The sequence below is a fragment of the Lycorma delicatula genome, chromosome 10 (genome assembly GCF_047948215.1).
Source record: "Lycorma delicatula isolate Av1 chromosome 10, ASM4794821v1, whole genome shotgun sequence".
Taxonomy (NCBI): Eukaryota; Metazoa; Arthropoda; class Insecta; order Hemiptera; family Fulgoridae; genus Lycorma; species Lycorma delicatula.
The window spans coordinates 47766316-47791391 of NC_134464.1; the positions used below are offsets into that span (position 1 = coordinate 47766316).

The following is a 25076-nucleotide window of genomic DNA, read 5'->3' on the forward strand; positions in this document are numbered from 1 at the left end:
TTATTTTTATTTAATATTACATTTAATGAAGAAAAGGATGAGGATGCTATAAGACGTGTTATAAGCAAGGTCAAATTTGATCAGCAAATGGTAAAAATATGCAGCAAACATTAACATTTTGAAAATGCTGTAGTGGCAAAAATGAAAACATAATACTAACCAGATCTAATGAAATGTAATTTTATCTTTGTCTCTTAAATAGACATATTAAAAATATATAAAGCATACATAGTAATTAAAATCTATGCTCATAATAATTTTAATCTAAGATTAATGCATATTATAGTTCAGGTGTGTTAAAAATAATTATTTAAATGCTACCTAAATGTAAAATTAAGTAAGAAATAACAACTGAGATATGCTGAGTGTGTGCAAATATGAAGAAACAGAACATTTAACATAATACTAACTGAACCATGTATAGGTAACAAATCATTTATTAAAAAGTTCATGTTAAAGGAATAACCGAAAAATTACGCAAAACATTACACCTTCTATTAAGTAAGTACAAATAAACTAAATAAACACAGTAAAAAGAAACTAATAGCAGTAAATGCATAATCTATCGGATTAAGTACAAGTACAGAATGTAAAACTTTTTGAAAGAGTAATGGATGCACTGTTCAATATATTAAATCCAGCCATAACCACACTCAATGATACAATGCTCACAGATCACAGGAGCTAGAACATTGGATTCAGTTTGTAGTGTATTGTTCAAATTTTTTTAGTGGCTAATGATTGAACTATCCATAATAAAAAAGAATTTAATTTTTTTTTAAATCATCAAATTTGTAATTATAAAAAATCTATGTTAAGGAACAATATCTGTGGTCAAACATTTTAATGAAATCATATTAAGTATTTTAACAGAAAAACAATGGTGAACAAGTGCTTCAGTAGTAAAATCCTGCATAGATATAAAAACAAGCAAATTCGGTTTAATAGAATTTGAAAATTTAATGTTATGAGAATAAATCAAAATATACTGTCATATTAAAGATAATTAATTTTCCTTAGTTTATATAATACTACCTTATTGAAAATTTGTCAGATTAACTGACCATACTTGATTAAATTAAAATTATACAGAAAAAATATTAATACATATTGAAATACTAGTAACCTTGTAATTTTTTTAATACTATGTAATTTTTTTATTTATTTTCTTGTAATAATGTAGTGCATGCACTTGTTTTTTCTATTATTTTTACACTTAAATATTTTGATTGATGAATGTGTCAAAATTCATTTGAGGAAGCAGTATTGGATTATAAAAGTGCTCATGTCATAAAAAAAGGGAAGAAATGTGTGAGAAATATTTAAAGATACTTAAAACTTATTTTGTTGCTAAGAAACACTTTGATAAAGATTTATTACTCTTGAAAAGAAGACAGATAAAATTTAAATAATTACACAATAGCCTTTCATTCTAAATACCAAAAATTTGAAAACTACCACTATGCTGACTTCCACGGTCTTTTTCTTTCATTTGGAAAGATTCAGATGTTTAACACTTATGGCATTTTTCACATACTATTAACATTCATACAACATTACCTCAAGTAAATTGGTATCAGGAAGTATATTCTCCTAAACGCTGTAAAGTGGTAAAATACCATGAAAAACACCTCACTTAATCAAAGTAAAAGATTAAAATTAATTTAATAATTTTTACAGATGAAAATAAAATGGCGCAGGTCTATTAGACAAATAAGATGACCTCCAGTAAAGTCTATTTTTTTATAACACCACCTGTTAATTCTTTAATATAATATTACTGTAAACTAATCAAACCTAGAAATTATAAACGTAATCTGCCACCAATCTGTGGCAAAGTGGAATAATGACTTTACTATTCTATCTCTCTTTCATAAGGGTTCAATCCTAAGTTGAACATTGCACTTTTCATTTACAAAAAAATTGAATTTGTGATATTCTCCTACATAAGTCTTCATGGTACCGTTTAATAATAATAATAAAATATATTTTATTTTTTCAAACAATTCCAATAATCTTAGTTGGAGAAAATGTAATATGCGAATAATATTAAATCTGATCCCCCGCTACTTGCCTTGTGATGATGCCAATCGCCACACTACCCCTTCTATTTCTTTACCAGTGGTCATCTTTAAGACCCGCTAAACTTGATAACACAACAAAGTCATCAGTTCAGCCTCTGTCAGGATGCCACCGATGCAAATGCCTTGTATATTGATAGTAGGCAACTTTAACCACATAATTTACAACTCTCACCTATCAAATTAACTGATGTAAATTAACTGATTCGCAGAAGCGTGATCCCCATTGTACCTTCCTCTAATACCAAAGGTTTCACACAAAAACTTTGACTATATCTAATTTTAATTAGACTATGCACTCAGATCATTATTTGACTGAATCTTTAAACACAAAAATACTATCCTCATACCAACAAAACAAGTGTTGTTCACAGCAATTTATGAATCAAGAAACTGATTCACAAATTTAACATGCCTCAAATGAAAACATACCCTATCTCTCTCTGCTCTGATTTACTTTCAGGAGCGAGGTCAATGCAAATACCCTCCCATACCACAGCTCCAGCACAGAGTTCTCCACACATCCATTCTCATCCTAACAGCGAATATCTCAGCTAACCAGGGTTCGATGGCAAAATGCATCTTGGCGAAATAAGCACACAGCTGGGCCCTTAGCCTGCCGGGTTGCTATTCTACCTATACATCTATAACAGCATCAGACCCCTCAATCATCCTCCACAGGGCTAAGAATCTAAGGAAGCCAGAAAATATGTTCCATTTCTTTTTGGTTTTTCAATTAACTTGCAAATCAAAACCAGAATTGATCCTCCCAAGCTCTCTAGCTACTTTAGTATGTTCAGCTTCATGAACTGGGGTAGACCTGGTGCACACCACTTACAATCCAGGCACTGCCTGAATTAATCAAACCAAATCTGGCCAGTCTCAAAATGTAACATGTCTTGAAAGAAACTGTGTAATACGCTGAGAAGTACTATGTGCATACTTCTCACATCAGGAAGATTACCATGTGCGTAATGGCCATTGGACAATTCAGGGCCCTTAGCCTGCCGGGTTGCTATTCTACCTATACATCTATAACAGCATCAGACCCCTCAATCATCCTCCACAGGGCTAAGAATCTAAGGAAGCCAGAAAATATGTTCCATTTCTTTTTGGTTTTTCAATTAACTTGCAAATCAAAACCAGAATTGATCCTCCCAAGCTCTCTAGCTACTTTAGTATGTTCAGCTTCATGAACTGGGGTAGACCTGGTGCACACCACTTACAATCCAGGCACTGCCTGAATTAATCAAACCAAATCTGGCCAGTCTCAAAATGTAACATGTCTTGAAAGAAACTGTGTAATACGCTGAGAAGTACTATGTGCATACTTCTCACATCAGGAAGATTACCATGTGCGTAATGGCCATTGGACAATTCAGTACCTGACCTGCCATAAATTGAAACCTTGATTGTCTGTTTTTTTATGTACCCAGAGGTAAGTTCGCCTACCTTCTTGGCATCATAAAGTAATTGGCGCTCAGTCGCAAGGAGTCAAGGCTTAATATTAGAAGTAACAAGGACTACCTCTCAATAGATACTCCTATAGGCACCAATCACAAATAGCAATAAGAGATGCTGAGCTATTAAACCTACTCCAAGACCACATCTTCATTTCTTATCATCCTTTACATCCAAACTTTAATGAGTAATGAAAGTGTTAAATACATAAAATACAGTCCAATTTAAAACAACAAAAAAACTGTAAATAGACAAGCAGTAACAAAATAAATTAACTATTTTTTAGCTTGTTATAATATGAGTAGTATAATAGTTTTTATAGATGTTTATTGCAAATAAAAAAGTCTCTTGTGTATTGTACTAATAAAAAAAGTTATAACCTCCCAAAAATCATGAAAAACCTGTTAAAAAGCGATACCATTTTGATACACTAAATATAACTGACCAAGGTTTCTTGTCTTCTTTGCACTTTACATTTTTTATATTTAGCCCCTATGTTGTTGAAATTGACATTTTCAATGTTTTTAAAATAATTTTTTTTTTTAATTATTTATGATAGGTCGTAATTTGATGATAACTTAACCAATACTAGTAACCTAATACAATTTTGATTCAAAAATGCTACTACATCTTTTTTCAAGAATTCGTTTTTATTTTTATATTGGTTTATTTTTGTAAACACTACTGAAGAAAAAAAAATTGTAGCAAAATTTTACTTATTCTTCAATGAAATAGCCAGTTTTTGTAGCAAAGAAAGTATATTATTTAGTGTGGTTAACCAACAGCTGTGACAATGACAACACATCTGATAATTCTCTTGAAATTGAGAATGACCTGTCACTGTAGTTAGTTCAAGTGATGTCAACTTTCTCAGAACTTTGCAGATTGGTACCCACACTTTATCTTGTTGAAACTTTTGAAATGACATAAGTGGTCCAGCTGGATGGCAAGAATGAACCTGCACATCGTCTTTTGTGGCTAATATCTACCACTTCTCTATCCACCACTGATAACCTTACACACAACCAATAGTCTTTTTCCTTCAGTGAATGTGGTACAATACTTAACACAGAATGTTCTTCATAGTCCTTGGAATCTTCTTTCTTTCCTGTTTAGCCTCCGGTAAGAGTGTGTAAATGAAGTGTAGTCTTGTACATTCTCAGTTCGACCATTCCTGAGATGTGTGGTTAATTGAAACCCAACCACCAAAGAACACCGGTATCCACGATCTACTATTCAAATCCGTGTAAAAACAACTGGCTTTACTAGGACTTGAACGCTGTAACTCTCGACTTCCAAATCAGCTGATTTGGGAAGATGCGTTAACCACTAGACCAACCCGGTGGGTTAGTCCTTGGAATCTGAAGTAAACTATGTTAGAATGGCTGTAATATAAGTTGATTTTCATCACTAAATTCATAAATTTTAATGAGTTCTTTTGGCACTGTACCATACTGTTTTATGACTCTTCATTCACATAAATTCCTATGAAACATTGTTCTTCCGTTGTTTTATGTTTGAAATTATTTGAAAATAATGTAAAAATTTAACTGATTTTAAAATTTGCAAATATAATATTATTAAGTAAAACTTATTTATTTAATAAACAATTCCAAATGCAGGATGAAATTTGAGGCAATCGGTAAAGATGTAACAGATCACTGACTAATGTCAGACTGACCAGTCTATAATTGCAAAACTAAATTATGCAACAAGTATAAACGAGCATGTTGCAACAGTAATTTTCCTGATGACTGGCAATAACTTCAAGAGCCTGTTATGACATGAACACTGTAGTTAAATGGTTCAATTAGTCTATTTCAACTTTAGTAATAAGTATAAAAATATTAAAGTGCGAAGAATACAAGAAACCCCCTTGAAACACTTATTTAGTGAATCAAGATGGTATTGCTTTTAACAAGTTTTTAATGTTTTTTAAGAGGTTATAACTTTTTTACTAGTACAATACACAAGAAACTTTTTTTATTTGCCATAACATCTTCAAAAACATTGCAATTTGAGTAAATTTGAGATTTTTATTACCAGCCCCATCAGAGTTATTTGAAGCCAAAATTTGAATTTTTTAAAAAAGTTAATTTTTAAAAATTCATAAACAGTTAGGGGTACGTATATTACCATTAATATTAGTTATGGTGAAACTGCTAACATATACCTAAATATAAAATAATAATTCAAAATTTGTATGCCATCCCTGCCTCTTGAAAAAAATTACCAAAAGTAAAATTTCACTGGTTTTAATGTTCAAATTTATTAGTAATTTTCTCATAAAAAGATGAGAGATAGGTAAATACACCCCTGGATCAATCTTTTACCTTGAGAAAATATGAATAAATTGCTTTTTATTCATCCTTCTAGGACCAATAGTTTTTTAGTTATGATTTTTTTCTGTAAACACTTACAATCACAAAAATAGGTGTGCACACCGTAACAAAAATGGTCAGCATAAAACTGCTTAAATAAAAAATTTAAAAAAATAGTTAAAAGGTCCTCAGACATGTAGGAAACAAGTGGGTAAGTTCAATTTTTTTTTAATTAGTCTGGCAACCACCCTTGGGTCACTTCAAATGATTTCAAAATACTGTTACATTTGTGTAGTTGTTTTATTTATTATTTTTATAATTTTTATCATTTCAATTTTATCTAAAAATTTAATTTACATTTTCATAATTTGTGCATAAAGAAGAAACTTACATACAATCTTGAAACCTTTGAATTTTACTCAAAACTAACAGCATCAGGAAAGATTATGATATTTTGAAAATTCAAACTAATTAAACAAAATGTCCAATTATAATTTTATGTAATACCTTTTTTTTTAATTTATTGTACAGTATATATAATGTTTTATGAATACAAAAATACAAGTCTACCCTCTGTGAAGTTAAATTTCTAAAAATCATTTAAAGCTGTATAAAAAAATAAAATATTACTTTGAAATTAATCAAGAGTTCATAAATATCATTATATTCCAAAGAATATTTATTGTAGTCCCTTTTTAAATTTTTTTGGAGAGCTAGATGGCAATTTCACAGATTTGTTCTTATTTGCAATAACAAACTCAGACAATGGTGATTCATCAATATTTCTTTTACAGTTCTTTTCAGTCTACCCCTGATTCCTTTATGGATTTTAATTAGTCTATTACTGAAACGAGGTATATGTAGCAGCAATAATTATAAAAGACTATCACAAAATCACAGTTACTTCAATATTTTAGTGCGTAGCACATTAGGTTAGAAGTACACTGTAAAAATCACATATTTTTTTTACATTGATTTGCACCACATATTAAGTGGATTGGGCACCTCACCCATCACAGCAGAAAGGAAATAAACTGCTAAGAACCTGTAAACTGAAACAATTTGCTTACCTTATTAAACAAAGATTCAAGTTTTCTTATACAGTTTATTATAAAATGAAAAAAATAATAGTTAAAAGGGGCACCCACACACTGCAAAGTACCTGATAAAGAAATTATTATCCAATATTATTTTTTTTATTTACTAATAAAAATGAAATTAATACATATATATTTTTTTTTTCGTTATGGTCTCTTTGGACCACGTTGAACTATTTGCACAACAGATGTCTTCCGTCTGTTTTCCCAGTACAATTTCCATTTCGTCTTGTTTAACTTCTTTTTGTTCATCAGTCCACTGCCTCCCAGTTCTAGTCTTATCTGTAAGTTTCCGGAAAATGTGTTTATTAATTTTATCACTAAACTCAGTTCTGTTACACTCATCGCCTTCATTCAGTTGTAGTTATATATATATATATATAAAACAGTAATTAAGAAATATTTACTTATATTAATTTAAAAAGATTATCACAAGTAATAATATTTATTTAATTTAACTAATGTATGCATATTACTGCATGATAATTAAATCATAGAATAAACTTTAGCACTATACGTATGGGCAACAGTGTTCTCACATATTACTTGCACCTACTGCATAATTGCATGAGCATATAACATTTCTGCATTAATACATAAATGCATGTATGAAATTAAACTACTGTAAAATATTTATAATAATATTCTAAAATGTACAACAATATTTTCTATATCATTCTCTCTTTTTGTGATATTCAACTGTAACAAAAAATCTAACCCACTAATATTAGTTAATATCTTAACTTCAAGTAGATCATAACTTAGTTTGAGCTAATTTTGATTGAACAGTATAAGAAATGTTCTTCAATAAAAAAAAGAATTGCTAAAACTGAAAAAGTGAAACAATATTTATCAAAACTATATTCATTTCATTAATAAAAGTACTCATAATTTCTATTGCTTGGGAAGCTTTGTTTTTTTTATTAATGCGCCAAAGTAACAATAATATAATAAAAAAATATATTAACTTTCTTTTATTTAATACAATTTATTTACTATTTCTCATCATGTTTAGGAGAAATTTATGCAGTAAGAACAAATGACAGGATCAATGATGTTTGACATGATCTCAAACCTATATAAAAAAGGATATTTTTAATAAGGTGAGTTGTGAAAAAGTTTCAGAAATGCAAATGAAATAAATACAATGGAGTCAGTAAATAAAGCAATCAGAGAGAAATTCTTTAATTACGTATTCTAAAATAACAATAGATTTTGAGGTTATTTCCAACTATAAATAAAACAGAATAAAGCATAATCAACTAAATTAACACAAAAAAAAACTCCATATTAAAAATTATTTTTAAAATACTATATATTATTTTATTTTTTATTTTTTACTCATAGAGCCATTTTCTAAATCTATCTTCTATTGATAATGGAGATATCTAAAGTTCACTGAATTTTCAAATATTTCAATTAATGATTTCATTATTTTTACAATTTTATAGGAGAATGAATTTTCTCAGTATTATTAATCATTTACATCAGATAAATAATTAAAATATTAAAAAAAAAAAAACAAAAAAACTAGAAAAATAGACAAGACATGCCCACCAAAAAATGACTACTAAACTGCTCTAATGCAAGTTGGATTGTTTTACCTATACATATGCAGTAGTCTTTCATGAGATGACTATAGTGTCTCATCTATTGAAAGTCTCAAAGTCGTTTTGTAACATTACGACTCTGCTTTGTTTTGGAGTTTGTAATTATTATTATAATATTAGAGCTGCTTGCTGAGTAATATTTGTAATTTTAAATTTACTGTCTTAATATAAAAAAAACATAAGACAGAGTAAAATTCATTATCGGATATGGAAACAATTTAGAAAGAGTAAAGGAATAAACATATAAGAAGGTTAGAAAGTTAAAGGGCTACAAAAGTATACCTACTGAATGCCTAGTAGCTGATTAGTCATCATGAAAAAGCAAGTAGCAGCAGTACTGAGATTTTGAGTTGTATCATAAGTAAAGAAATGACAGGGGTCATACGGCTAAAAAATCAGATATGAATGTAACGTATTAAATACTCAAGAAAAAATTAATTTTTTTTATGCTGACACAAATTGAAAACTTTTCTAACACACCACTACGGATTAAGAGGTAATGTATGTTATGTTTAGGATAGACTGAGAATTTCACCAATGTAATTGAAATAATTCCTCATGACACAATAATATGCATAGTAGTCTATTGATAATAAATATAAAGTTACATTATGAGATTCAGAACCAGCACTAAGGAAAAAGAAATATGCTGCTTCATGACAATACTGACTTCATTCTACAATTTGTCATGCCATCTGATAACTGAATATGATTAAATGATAAAGAAAGGAAATGGTTAATTAAAACTTATAATTATGTTATTATGGTTACAAATTACTCCACCTCCAATGTAATTTCATTACATAACTGATTGCAACATTTTATTAATTACACTTTATGATAAAATATTTATAATTTTAGTTGCAACTGAATTAAGACTTTTGAATATTTCTCAAGGCTTGGAATATAAAAAGGAACTTTTCTCTTTACTTAAACTCACCTTTAAATTACTATTACAAAACCTCTTTCCATAAAGCTATTCATAAATAATGTAACAGATCTTAAACAACTTTGGACTCAGTATCTTTGTATCAATCCATTCCCTTTCATATGTTATTTACTGTGGTATACTTTTACCAAACCAAAAATTTTTATTTAACAATACAAAAATACAATTTGACATGAAGTGAAACGCCTTTAAAATCACACCGAAACATACAGGCACCAGAACAGAAATTTGTAGTGTAACAAAAAGATCTATATTGTCCTGCCTTAATAACTACCTAACTATTAGTCTCGAAGATGTAAATGTAGTGTAATTTTATAACACCTCTATCACTGCTTATTATATCTTATGTCTCTTACTTTTCATTTCACAGACCAATGAACAAAACTGTTATTGAATATTAATCAAAATAAATATCATGTACACCATTTAGTGTCTGTTTTATACTAAAACTAAATTTAGTACGCAGTCAATGTCTTGTTTTTATTTCAATCCAATACACTAAAAGTGACTTGATGACATACAGACCAATCAATTTATCTGTAGAGTTGGCCAAATGCAGGAACTAAAATTTTACATTGGAGACTTTCAGTTTTGTTTAAAAAATATGATGGTGGCTCTCCCATTTAACTCTACTTTTAAGTTGGTCAGTCTGTAGCTGGGAGGAACTTTATCCAAGGTCTGTAACGTTTCATGTTTAACCAACGGCCATGCGTCCTGACATAGCCCCACCCAATTTTTTTTTGTAGTATGGAATAACATTGGCCTTCAAGTTAGAACCCCAGTTTTATTATATATTAATCACCTAACAATCTATCCTTTTATACAAATAATATTTTGTTGATGACATTCTAGACAGTACTAATTACAAAATCCTGTCTTTGCTGCATACATGTTTTAATGTTTAATTAAATACATACCCAAAAATTTAACAATTAGTGTTCAAAAATGTTATTTTATTCTGTATCTATTTTATTTATTTATTATATTTGCAAAATTGTATCATTATTATTTTATGTACCAATATGGACTATAATCATCTCTCTCTTTTAATTCATTAATTTTATACTTATATTGCTCAAATTTTTCCATGGTTTCTTTTAACCCTTCCAAGAAAAAATACTGAAGCAGTTTCATTTTCCTAATAGCACATCTACAATTCCTGATTATGACCTAAATTATGTATATTAATAATTTAATAAAGTATTTTTTTACCCATCTTAAAATAAAAAAATCTTACAAATACAAAAATAACCACAATATGAATATTTTCTATGAAAATATTTAGTCATAATATTTTAGAATAAATTTTCCATACAGGGAAAATCTTATTGTTAAATTAGAATACAATTCTTTGTAGGTGTGATGAAATGCAGTACTAAGCAAAGTTTTACAAAACAAATTTTATAATATGATTCCAGAAGATTCTTTTGGAGCTTTCATTAAGTTCTTTTGTCACTGATGTAATTAAACATTACACAGTTACACCGGGATTCACAAACTATGTAAATTTTTTTATTTCCCTTTATTGCCTTCCTACTTTTTAATATAGCTCTTAATTTATATTTTTCTTTGAACATATGAATGCAGACAAATTCATTTTTCAAACAGATTTCATAGAACTTTGATATATGTGTTACATTTTATAGTAAAATGTCATACCCAGTTCTTCAATTGTTTTATATTATTTATTAATTACTTTATTATTTTTAATTTATTTTCATAGAACTTTATTTAAAATAAACTGTAAAAAAGCAAGCACTTATTTTTATTTTATATAATGCAATTTGTGTAAGTTTTTAAATCTGCATTTCCTACAATTTAAGCTGAATTTCTTGGTGATGGAATAATGTATGTAAGAGAGAAAATTTATTTAAAAGGTGGATGGAATTCTGCTTTATAAAGTTATCTATTCTATGCATTACAGTAAAAAGGATTATGGTAATAATTTCCTTTGTATAACTATTTCTCTATTGCTGTTTTTTTTTTACTCTTTGTTGATAAAGAAAATATTTTATATATGTATAAAGCATGTAAATGAATGGTGAAGGTTTATAAGCATTGTTATGATTTATTTTTATGTTTATGATAAGAATCTTGACATACAAATTTTTAAACAACTATTCCAGCAAATCAAATGCTTAAAATTCTTCACAGCTATCACCTACCACATTATTTTCCATTAAAAAAGCACCAGTAAAATTAATATATTCCAGTTACTACACTCTTGAACTACTGTATTAAAAACACTCAAGATTAGGTTTAGAATTTAAACAACACAAAAACAGAGCCATGTGACAATATTTGTACTATTACTTTCCTTCTTGGTACAAAATGCAAATACAACATAACATTGATATTAACATAACTGTTATCCTAACAGTACGTACTCAAATGCAGTGCAAATGAGGGGGATGGAAAATTACAATGAAGATTAAATTTTGTAAGAAAAATTAGCACAAACAAAAACAAGGGTCATAAAAATTAACCATCGAAAGATTAAAAATAGATTATTAAAGGAAGTTAGGGGAAATATCGATTATGAGAGGGAAATTAAGCAAATGAAGAAATAAACATGCAAAGGAAATATTTGAGCATTAATGAAGAAAATATGTTAAGATGAAACAGAAACGTAAAAAGAGGAAAAACAATAATAAAACAAGAAACTTTTACCAAATTACACGAATAAAAGGCATAAATCAATTATCAGTAACTGAATTATGTTAACCGAAATTCACAGAATACAATGGTATTCTGTGAATACAGCTTACAGCTATTTTATTAAAAATCTTGGTTTGCAACATCCAAACTGCATATTATTCATAATATCCTTATTTTGTTTTGAGCTTTATTGAAAAACATAGCATATGCCAGATTTGTTAGAGGCAGTGGTCTATAAATGAAGTAAGAAATTAAATGGACAAATAAATAAGAAATAAAATAGTACTTGTAAGATAAATTCAAAGATAACCAAATACTTCAAATCAGAAAAAATACTCCTCACTGAAAGCGGAAGATATAATAAAAGAAGTACTTTAAAAAGAGTTTGGAAAGTAAAAGTAACAAAACATTAATTCATAAATACCTCAAATTACCAAGCAGCCATAAACTTTTCGTTAATAATGATTCATAAATTAATAAATACACCCTCAACATGACACACATAAAAGAATTTTTGCAATAAATGATATTAACATGCCAAACACTAATATGTAAGATAAATATAACACTCTAAACAAAAATATTTCACATTAATATACAAAACAATTCAGGGGGAAAAAATATAAATGCATATATATATATATATATATATATATATATATATATAAACAAAAATGCCCCCAAAAGAAGAATAAGCTGAAAGATCAAAACACACTGCCTTGATTTCATCGACAATTTGGCACTGCTAGCAAATGACCGATGGAGCTAGATCAGATATTAGAACTTCAAAACATTGCAAATAAGATTGGCCTCAAAATATTATTCAAAAAGACAGAGATTATGCCCCAAAAACCAACATAATAAAAAGAAGTAAACATAAACGATAATAAAATTAAAATAATAACCAAATAATAACAAAGTAACTAAAGCTCAAAAATTAACCTGGTACGCTTACAATAAAAAGTGCTTATCAATAAACACAAAAAAAGATACATCACAGTTATAAAACCAGACGCCACTTATGCTGTAGAAACACTCTTCCATCTGAATGAACAATCAAAGACAGACAGACTCCAGAGAACTGAAAGAATTTACATCAATAAAAAAGTAGTAGAAAGATGGGCAGTGGTGGCCAACAAAGTCGTGTACAAAGAGTTAGAACCCATCACTGGTACCTTGTGTAAGAGGAGACTAGGATTATTTGGACATTTGATGAGGATGCAAGGTTCAAGACTTCTGAAAGAGCTTAGTACAGTACAATTTCGACTCCAAAAACACCAGAACAGGAAGCAGCTGAATCAGAAAAATAAGAGAAGATCTGAAGGAAATCGGCCTTACACCAGAAGACATCACAGATAAGATAAAATTAAATAAGAAAATCAAGAACAAAAACACTCGCCTCGCACTCACAAGAAAAAACTCACAACATGAACATATTCAATACTAGAAAGGGCACAAAAATCGAAACGTATGAAAAAGTACTGAGAGGAACGCAAGGCCCAAACAGTCCCATAAAAGGTAATAAAAAAAGGTAATAGTAATAAACCAAAATGCTTCAACAGCACTAGTTCTAAATTGGGCAAGCAGGAAGTAGCTTCTAACAAGAATAAAATATACTCAAAAACAACACACAGTGCACAGTCAGTCAGCATTAATCAATCATTTTATAAACAAAAATCACAGATAAACCACATTAACAAAACCTACATTTCCTACTCGTACATAAAAAGAGCTAAATTTTAATATGCAAGTATTAAATCCAAAGTGCAATGTAGAATACTTTGTCATTATTAATTTTCTAAAAAAAAACAATTTCATAAAAAGGAGGAAACCCAAAAACAAACTGGAATGTAACACTGGGTGTCAGAAGAGTCTAAATTCAAATTTCAAAAATATCTATACTTATCTAGTAATATACAAATAAATGAATTGAATAAAATAAAATTCATATATATTAACTTCATAATAATATACTGACAAACTAATTTGCAAGCTTCATGTAAGTAAATAACTATTCAGAGATTCTAATAATAATGAACCTTCAAGAAATACATGGACCAGAAACACAGAAAAAACTAATTAACATCTCCAAAAATTTATCTTTTTAAAAATTCAGGAAGTAGAAGGCTATATATAATTTTATGAATTAATTTATTCAAGTAACAAATTCGATTACACATTCAACAATTAACCCAACAGTAAAATACAAAACACTGCGATCTTGTGTACCAATTTGAAATTTTTTTTTAAATTAAGAACTATTCATACTACGAAATCTAATTGCAAAGCACAATTGTATTTTACAGATAAAACTCTAACTCAATCCTAACTCAAATAAATTTATTTGATAAAAAACTCAATTATAAAAAATTTTAAAGCACAAATGTGCATGTGATTGCATGTACACAAGTTTCATGTTTAAAGCTATAACTTCATATTTTCTGTATTAGTTTTATAAAAAAGGAATCACAATGTGCATTTTCATAAAAAATGCAATATAATTACTTAATTCTGAGTTGAATTTCAATTATAATTTGAACATTCATGGAAAAATTATTCTGAACAAAAGTATTATTAAAATTATAAAAGTATTTTATTATTATAAAAGTATTAAAATTATTCTAAAAGTATTCTGAACAACAATAATTAATCCTTTTTTTTTTAAAATGTAAATGAAGAAATAAATAAGAAAATATCTCAACATATCTGGGTACATATAATACTAAAAAAACAAAGATTACACATCTTTTCAATTAGAAAATTAGATTTTAAAGTAGTTCAATTTAATTTATTATTAAATGCTTTGTATTAATATTTTTATAATATTTATTTTCAGATAAAATCAGGGATGAAAGTAAAACAATGGTGTCACAAGTATCGATTGCTCTATCGCCAATAAGATCTCCATCAACGCAAGATATGCCAGAAGTGTTTGATGGATACATATGATAACAAAGTTGATAGAGATAACAGCACCAGTGATTACATCAAATGATAACAGAAATAAAACCCAAAAAATTATTGTTTGAAAACTGTTATTCTAAAATCCTGTTTATTGACATAATATTTAACAATGCTGACTGTACATGTGTGGTTACTTTATTATTCAAAAATAAATTTAGATATCATTTCTATTTGAATGAGTAATAAGTTGGCTTAATTATGTTCATGCCTTAGAATGCAGGGATGCATAGTTTGTGTTTTCATTTTATGGTTGGTAGCCCTTAATGTTGGATTAACTAAAGCAGTTAGTTTTATCTCATTGTTTATTCTCACTGTCAAGTTATGCTTTAGTCTCTTACAGGTAATCACTGAAAGGTTGGAGTACAGTATTATACCACATTCAAAATTTCAGCATTTGTAAGTTTTTGTGAATATGCGTGTTCATTAAATATTGCTATTTAAATATATATTTTCTCTGATCTTGAAGAAAAAGGCCCCAAATAATTACTCAATTTGAAGCAGTGTGTTACTTGACTTGTTCTAAGACTGAAGAGTAGAAGGTATTAATTTTTTATTGAAATCACTTCATACAATTTATATAAAGATTTTGATTTTGTTTATTGTACAACTCATAAAAATCACTAAAGCAGTAGATAGAAATGATTTCAAAATTTTAAAAAAATTCCTAAATAGATTTTGATAGTTATTTAATTGAATATATAATGAGCAATTAATCCCTGACTTGGAGTATATTATAAGTCCTCCTAAAATGCTTGATGGTGTATATAAAAAATAGTTTTAATACACTTTCTTTATAAAATTTATGTTTAAATTATTCATTCTGTATACTAAAATGTATCATGTGGCAAATGTAAATCTACAATTGAATTCAAATTTTTGGGCTAAAACTTTAATTAGATTTTCCCCATGTACACTATTTTCATTATAAATGGCTTTAAACACTAATTCAATGTATTTTAATCTAGAAAGTTAACTATCATGATATATAAAAAATAATTTCCTGCAATCAACTCTGAAGTTCAACATTAATAAACAAATGTATGTCATACCCATGCAAATAATTCTCTTAAAAATATCACTTTGATTAAAAAATACGGCTCACACAAAACATAACATTAAAAGATATTTGTTATAGTAACAATTACTATTGGCTATTATAAAACGATTCAAAAGTCACTGTACAAAAAACTATGTATGTTACTAAAATTCCAACTTTGTAAAACGACATTTCCCAAAATTATCTGATCAATAACTTTGCAGTTCCCTTATAAAAAAAAATTACCAAAAATCCATAGAGGCCAGCAAGCAATAATTTAAAAATAAAATAATCATAGATCTATCAATTAATAATAAAAAGGGAAAGTATTTATCAAATAAAAAACTTTGGAATAAAGATTGTCATAATGTTACATCAGTTTTGCTGTGTTAAAAAAAATTCTCAACCAAAAATTCCTGCTGATTTTTTAAATATTATGTTATTATTAAGAAAATTTTAAGACATGCTACAAGGAGCATGAATAATACATTCTGATTAAAATCAATAACCAATTTTTTGGTTATCAGCAACTTTTGGTTCAATTGTACAATATAATAAAAAAAATTACCTTCATCAATTAGTTGATGTTAATAAATTACAATCAGCCAAAATCAAACAAATAAATATAAATTATTGGCTGCAGGCAAAACTCTGTAACAAGAATCAAATAGGATTTTAATATTTTATAATTTGTATAATCATATAAAATACTTTTAAAAAATGTACAGTAAAAGAAAATAAATATATATATCATAGAGAATTTCATCCCAGAGTTATTCGAATTTAATTAAATTAATAATAATAATAGCATTCACTGTTTGAAGCTAGCATCTTTCACTTCAACCATTCATCCAAATCTAAAAGAAATTATCCTTCTTTTGGTTTTATCTCAAACTTATCTTCAACTTACTCCTTAGAACTTAGGGTTACTGGAAATAAATGTGTAGTTTCAGATCTAAGACATCTTCCATGCTGATTACTTAATTTAAACATTCTGAATTAGAAAAAAATATTCCTGTGCCCTATTTCACATTACTCTTATCTTCTATAGCAACTGTAAACCAAATATAATTGTTACCCAGTGAAATAAATTGTAATTTAGTTCTACATACACCCAGAATTTTAAAGACAAAGCAAGGAAACTAATCTGCCCAGAATTGGTTAATTTCAAAATGCATCTTACAGAATTCATAAGAAAATCCAATTACAATGTATTATTTTTCTATCAATCACTTGTTGATTAAGAAACTAAATTATCCATACATAATTGATCAGCATAGCAAAATATATAACACTTTTTAAAAGTACTGCAAATTATTAATGATTAAAAAAATTGTATGGAAGTTGTCCTTCTGAAAAATCTTTTCAAAGAACTTGTTACACGGCATCGTCTTCAAAGGAATAAATTACAGAGGCAGTGGTGTTTAAAACAATTACAAAATCTGTTAAATATATAGTAAATAATAATTTGTATCAGTTTTCTTTGTTCAATGTGTTGGTTTAATAAAATTAATATGTGTTTATAAATTTCATATTGTACAAATGTCTTGAGATATTTATTTTACGTTATGCATTAAATTGTATGTTGTAATTAAAGGCTAGGTATGTTTACCCTGCATTTTAAGGTGATTTGTAAAGGCTGATCCTGTTACAATGTAGATACTTTATACATTCTTTGAATCAAAATATCTTTTTATTTGGGCGCATATTCATCCACAGATAAACAAAAATACATATACTACACAACAAAACATCAACCTTTGAAAATACTATATGCAACTATATGTTGAAATACTTTCATCAACTATATGCAAATTTTGCATATAGTACATGAAAACTAAGATTGCAACACTTGAACAATAAGACATTTACTACATGCTAAACTAAAAGTACAAAACTTGACAAAAACAATAATTAAAAAAAATTCAAGCATTACTTTATTAAATACCACAGTTGATCCTAACAAATTTAAATCATGCATTGTTATCAAAGGTATCATTGCTAATTCCGCAGAAGAAAGTGTTGCATAATTATCTCTGAAAAGATCTTCAGGATGAACAATGTCCACGTAATTTTGAAAGAGTTTGTATAAAGGTAAAGTATTTACAAGATAATAATAGAAGAGTAGATATACAAATTTTTATCTTGTTATTCAGTACAGATCCTTTTATTTATTTATATCTTGTTTGATAATTTTTTTATACTATATTTAAGCATGATCTTTAGTTGTAAGGTATTTATCAATTATATGTAATTAGAATAAGTACAAATTATAAGATTGAAAAATTATAAATATGTAAGTTAATAAAAATAATAAATGAACATTTTTAACAAAGACTGTCTATGTGATGAATATACAGTTTTATTTAAAACAAAACATGTGATCAATTTACAACTAATACCAAAAAATGTTTCATTGTTATGTATAAAATGTTTGTTATTTTGTTTGTTGTTATTGTATCATAAATTTATTGTTACCTTATTTATATCAAATAATTATATTAAATATTGTACAATACATAATGTAAAAAAAAAAATTGTAATTATATCCATATCCATAAATATTTATTTATTGTATCAATTTATACAAAAACAATATTAATTTATTCTTAAAATAAAAATTTGAAAGTATTTAAATTTTTTTTTATTATAACATTCATTATTGTGTATAATGTTTTATACCAAGCCATTAGTCCAACTTCAGAAAAACATTAAAAATTTTAATGGTAGATATAGATAATGAATTCCCAAATAAATTTAGTTTTTTAAACATAGGTCTGAGTTGCTGAAGAAACTCACATTAATATCTAAAACCATTATGATGTGACACTTCATTAACTTAGTATTTAATAAATTTTGTGTAATTTGTATAAAAATTTGAGAATTTTTCATGGACAGAAACATATCAAAAGCTTATGAACAGCAGAACCATGTTAATGAATTCATTTTTATATTAAATAAATTAAAAAATGTAATGTACTTCATCAAATTGTGCAAGCAAGAAAAGAAAAATATTATCTCCCGCCCACGTACATTTCCTTAATTCAAACAGTAGGCTATATATAAACTTGGTAGAATATGTTCCTTTTTTTAACTTTTATTTTACAAAGGTAACCAAGCTACAAAAAAGATATCACTATCATTGATTGGTTGTCCTCCATTTTCCTCCCCATTACTTTGTGCATATTTCTGGCAGAAAATTAAAATCAGAAAAATATTTAAAAAATTCTTACTTCTTACATTTACATTTAAAATAAGTTAATAAATAATATGCAAATTGAAACGATTACATACAGATTAATGAAAGCTGAAAATAAAATATTTGAAAAAGTAAGTGGGAATATCTCCCAGGATTACTGTAAAAGTAGAAAAGAATTACTTCCAGAATTAAAGAAAGCGGGAATATCTTCCATAACACGTTGTGATCATCTGTTTTCACGTTTTTCTGTCATAAGGAAGCTGTCTAGAAATTCTCTTGTTGTGGCTTATTTATGATGCATTTCATTTTTGGCTGCCCCCCATAGTTGTTCTATTTTTTAAGTATGCGCCCCTGACAGTGGATCAATGAAATTCTGCAAATGGTTTACAATGTTGTGCACATAATTCCTGTTCAAATTACATACAACATTATATGCCACCCACTGATCAGAAATTATTATTGAACTTGATGCATGTGTTTTCTATAATTAGCATTAACATATCTGCGGAACATTTAGCTACTGTGAATGTGAAACATTCCCCTGTTTCATGGTACAGTCCTCCGAAAATCCATTGCTCCTAAGGGACTCTGTTGATATTGTATTTCCTCCTCAGAGATAGAGATTTATGGATTTCTACCGTTAGATCTGAACCAACTATTAGATGATTTACTTCTCATGACACAGTTTCCATTTTATCTAAATATCCTGATAATTTTGTGGTTTATAGACACCCAGAAAATTTTTGCAAATGTTTTAAATACTGTCTCAGCAGCGAGTTCTACATCACTCAACATTTCATCTCCCTTATTTGTAGGCCAACAAAAATCTCTTCTTTAATTTTTGCTTAACTTACTTTTGGGAATTTCTACCTTACGTACAAGAAACCTTGACTGTCCTTCAAAACATTTTATTAATCCCAGTTGCATATGGAGGCGGTAAAATTATTTTTTCTGGTAAAAATATTTTTTTTTACATCAGTTAAGTCCTCACTGTTTTTTTATTAGATAATACTGATCCCAAGCTCCCTTGTCCTCTTCACAAATTAAACAAAAGTATTTTGTGTATCCTAACTGCATGCCTAATAAAAGAGAAATTACTTTCAAATCTCCACACATTTCAACTAAGCTTTTTATAATTAACTTTTTCAAAAACAGTTTTCATAACATCATATATGTCTTCCATAGCAGATTGGTATAGAAATTTAATAATTACTATGTGAAGCAGAACTGCTTTTAAGCTTTTGAAAGGATCAATGAAAAGGTGCCACTGCTCAGGTTCATGAATTTACCAAGTAATTTTCTTCAGCACAGTGATAAGAAAAAATCTATCTATCTGTACTGACAGCCCAAAATTTTATTTTTTAAGTAAATTTCAACTGTGCAATCTTGAACCTAAAAGTTCAGCTTTATTTTTGATACGTTTAAATCTCTTACAAAGTCGCTTTGTGATATAAGACGTGGCACACTGGATTGTAAGTCTAAATCATGATTGTCTTCTATAATATCCACTCCTTCATGAAACAAGTTTTCAGGGAATCTTGGGAAATGGAATTGGTTCAGATTGAGGTACTGGTTTGAATACAGATGGCAATGCTTTCATGTACCTTTTAGCTACCCTCTTAAGTTGATCACACAGTTACAACATACTATATGAGGAGCCTATGTCTTATCCTTATCACCAATTTTACTGTCAAAGAACATTTTACAAGCTTTTTTAATTAAATATTTAATGTTTTTCTTATGTGATTTTATAATGAACTATCACACACATAATAAATGTCTTGACTCATTTTCACAGTTCACTCAAATTGTTATTACACCTGACTGAAGAGACTACCATATTAAAAATATGGTAGTTAAAAAATACAATGGTTAAAAACCACTGTTTTTAACACAAGCTTTGTTATTTTGAATTATACAGACATGATGAATCTTGTTCATGCATGCTTCAACAAAGAGGTATGATAGATAACATTTGTTACGCATCATGTAACATTAACAACTTTCAAAATTTAAGTTTTGAAATTTTTAAAAACTTACAGTAGTAGAAAAATTGACTTTAGATTTTTTTTAGCATAAAAAAAATTGGTTTCATGTATCATATGTTAAGAAACAAAAATTATGTTTATCAGTGTAATTTCTCTCCATTCAACAACTGTGTAGTGATTGATCTTTAATTAATGTCCACAGATGGCCTTGGTTGTCATTTCTTAGCTAAATGAATAAATAAATAGAAAAATTTTATCAAGGTGCAATTAATAATGGTGTTGGCAGAAACTGCAAAATGATTTAACAGCACACAATTCAAAAGCAAGTTATCATTTTAAAATTATTTCATATGAAACAGAAAAACCGATACTGAAACTTATCTTTTATTAAAAAAAGTATATGGCAATCAATCACGTGCACGGGTTTTTGAGTGGTTTAAGCATTTCTAAGATGGCTGAGAAGATGATGTTTGCCCTTCCATAACTAAAACGGATAAAAATATTGGTAATCTCATCATTGGTTAACTATTCTTGTCTTTATTCAAGGTCCTTGCTCAACTTTGTTAAAAAATAAGAATAAAACGACCCGAATTGTAGAACAAGTCATGAGTTTTTCATCAGGATAACACAACGACTCACACTGCATTGTCTGTCAAGACATTTCTAGCCAAGTATAACATCCCAGTGTTAGATCATCTTATTCACCTGACCTGGCATCATGTGAGTTTTATGTTCCAAAGGTCAAATCTGCATTAAAAGGAACAAGTTCAGATCGTTGAAGCAGTGAAAGAAAAAGCGCGGTATGTGTCATGAAAGAGCTCACAGAAGATTTCCAGCACTGTTTCAAACAATAGAAAATTCAAATGGAGTGTTGTAGGGATAGAGGAGGGGTGTATATTGAAAGGGATAACTAATTTATATAAATTTAAAATAAAATATTTTACGGCATCAGTCTCGTTATTTAATAGTCACACCTCATATACTGTTTGGAAAAATGCGATATTGATTGAATTCTACAATAGACAAGTAAATCTGAGAAAGGAAGGAGTAATTAATCAATTAGGGCATGCCATCCACTGAGTGACTTAAAGGAATATCTGGCTGAATTCATATTCTATGAAGATTTTCAAGTCTGAAAATCTTTCAGTTTGATGATACTCTACTTATTGTGATCTTCCAGGGTGTAATAAAATTCTAAGTGTAACATTTTTTATTTCATAATGCTATGATGTAATTATTATAGTGTAGTACATGATATAAAGAAATATATAATATATACAAATTAAGAGGGATTAAGATAACTGATAAGTACTACTTTATTTACTTATTAAGTGTAGTAACCTAATACGTACACATAATGTAATACCAGGAAATAATTTATCTGTAGAGAAAATTTAAATTTTGATATGTTGGCATTTTTTATTTTCAATTAATTTTTATTCTCTTTTTTGAGAAATATGCTAAAAGTTCTTTCAGTAAATGCCCAGGCATTCTGATATACAGAATGGCTCATCAGTAGTAAACCAGTTTGAATCATCGTAATTTTTAGTAAAAGTGCATTTTCTGACAGGTTTATTATCTTATAACATATAGCAGAGGTGTCATATTGCTCTTTGTTGTGCTATTATAGGGGTTTTTATGCTTGTACTTCGCAACCAATAATGTGCAGGAAGTTAATTGCCACATGGACTGGATGCACCAAAGTCGAGGACCATTGAACATTTAAAGAAACTTCGATGCAACTGGCACTGTACTAGATATTCCAAGTGCAGCAAATGCTCAAAAAAAAATGAAACTGAAACCATATCATCCAAGACTTATCAACAGGTTGAATGAAGATGATCCTGATCACCAGCTGTAGTTTGCTAAAGAGTGGCTCACCAAGTTGGATGATGACCGGACAATTGGAACAGTGTGGGGTAGACTAATAAAGACAAATTTCATCTGTCCAGTAGTATAAACAGACATAATTTTGTTTACTGGCAGATGTTGAATCCAAATGTGGTACTAGAGTTTGATATTAAAGAGTACTAGCATCATGGTCAGGGGAGGTGTTATGTACCAAGGAGTCATTGGCCCATTCTTCTTTAAAGATGGTGTCAATGTGAGAATTACCTGGACTTCATTAGGAACATTTGTTTACCTTTTACTCCAACAGAGAGACCTCTTTGATCAGTTGTGATAGCAGTAGGATCAAGCTCCCCCCTCATTATGCAACAACAGTACGAAATTGGTTGGACAAGGCATTGCCTGGATATTGGATCGGACATCGTGAGCCAAATGAATAGCTGGCCCACTCTCTTGACCTCATCCCACCAGACTTTTTCCTGTGGGGCTATTTAAAGGACAAAATTTATTCCAGCATCAACAACCTATTAGATCTGAAGGATGTCGTTACTCAGGAATTTACTGCTGTTTCTCATGAACTGTGTCTGCGATTACAGGCCTGTATTGATCACACAATGGAGAACTGATATTAAAGTGTTTATGTTACAAAATAAACCATCTGTTTTCTTTTCATGGTTTTTTTTGTCTTCACACATTTGACCGGTTTGATGCAGCTCTCCAAGATTCCCTATCTAGTGCGTCGTTTCATTTTGATATCTAGTTAAGATTTTTGATGCATGGCTAGTTAAGCTAATTGTTCTGTATTCTTCAGATTTATCTGCTCCTGCTTTCTTTGGCATCATGACTATCACTCTTTTTGAAGTCTGACGGAACTTCCCCTTATGAAAAAGGGCAATTACTTTTCATAAGGGGTATTACACACCAGTTTGTATAATCTATCAATCGCTTCCTCACCTGCACTGTGCAGTAGTTCTACAGGTATTTCGTCTACATCAGGAACCTTTCTGCCATTCAAATCTTTTAATGCTCTCTTAAATTCAGATCTCAGTATTGTTTCTCCCCCTTCATCCTCTATAACACCATTTTCTAATTCATTTCCTTCATATTACTCTTCAATATATTCCACCACCTATCAACTTTGCCTTTCGTATTATAAATTGGTGTACCATCTTTGTTTAACACATTAGGTTTTAATTTATGTACCCCAAAATTTTCCTTAACTTTCCTGTATATTTTACCAATGTTCATTTCTCTTTCCACTTCTGAATACGTTTCTTTCGCTAGTATTCACTTCTTGTTTATAGTATTTCATAATTGTTGATGGTTCTTTTTACTTTCTTCATCACTAGCATTGTTATATTTTCTACATTCATCCATCAGCTGCAATATATTGTCTGAAATCCAAGGTTTTCTACCAGTTCTCTTTGTTCTGCCTAAGTTCGCTTCTGCTGATTTAAGAATTTCCTTTTTAACATTCCCCCATTCTTCTTCATTTTCTACCTTATCTTTTTTATTCAGACATCTTGCGATGTCCTCCTCAAAAATCTTCTTTACCTCCTCTTCCTCAAGCTTCTCTAAATTCCAATGATTTATCTGACACCTTTTCTTCAAGTTTTTAAACCCCAATCTACATTTCATTATCACTAAATTATGGTCGCTATCAATGTCTACTCCAGGATAAGTTTTGCAGTCTGAGTTGATTTCTAAATCTTTGCTTAACCATGATATAATCTATCTGATACCTTGCAGTATCGCCTGGCTTTCTCCGTGTATATTCATCTATTATGATTTTTAAACTGGGTGTTGGGAATTGATAAATTATACTTTGTGCAAAACTCTATAAGTTGGTCCCCTCTTTCATTCC

At 28.7% G+C, this 25076-nt stretch overlaps 1 protein-coding gene across 3 annotated transcripts in view; it reads left to right on the plus strand.

The window, feature by feature from the left end:
* Positions 1 to 18814, plus strand: part of moody (G-protein coupled receptor moody) — a 170181-nt gene extending 151367 nt beyond the window's left edge. For 2 of the 3 annotated variants that reach the window (XM_075377937.1, XM_075377938.1), the window contains one exon: positions 15014 to 18814. In XM_075377937.1, the coding sequence (XP_075234052.1) occupies positions 15014 to 15126 (113 nt within the window). In that variant the 3' untranslated portion in view covers positions 15127 to 18814. Of the gene's footprint in view, positions 1 to 7975; positions 8064 to 15013 lie in introns of all 3 variants that reach the window. The other variant, XM_075377939.1, reaches the window with a different exon arrangement.
* Positions 18815 to 25076: the final 6262 nt, after the last annotated feature.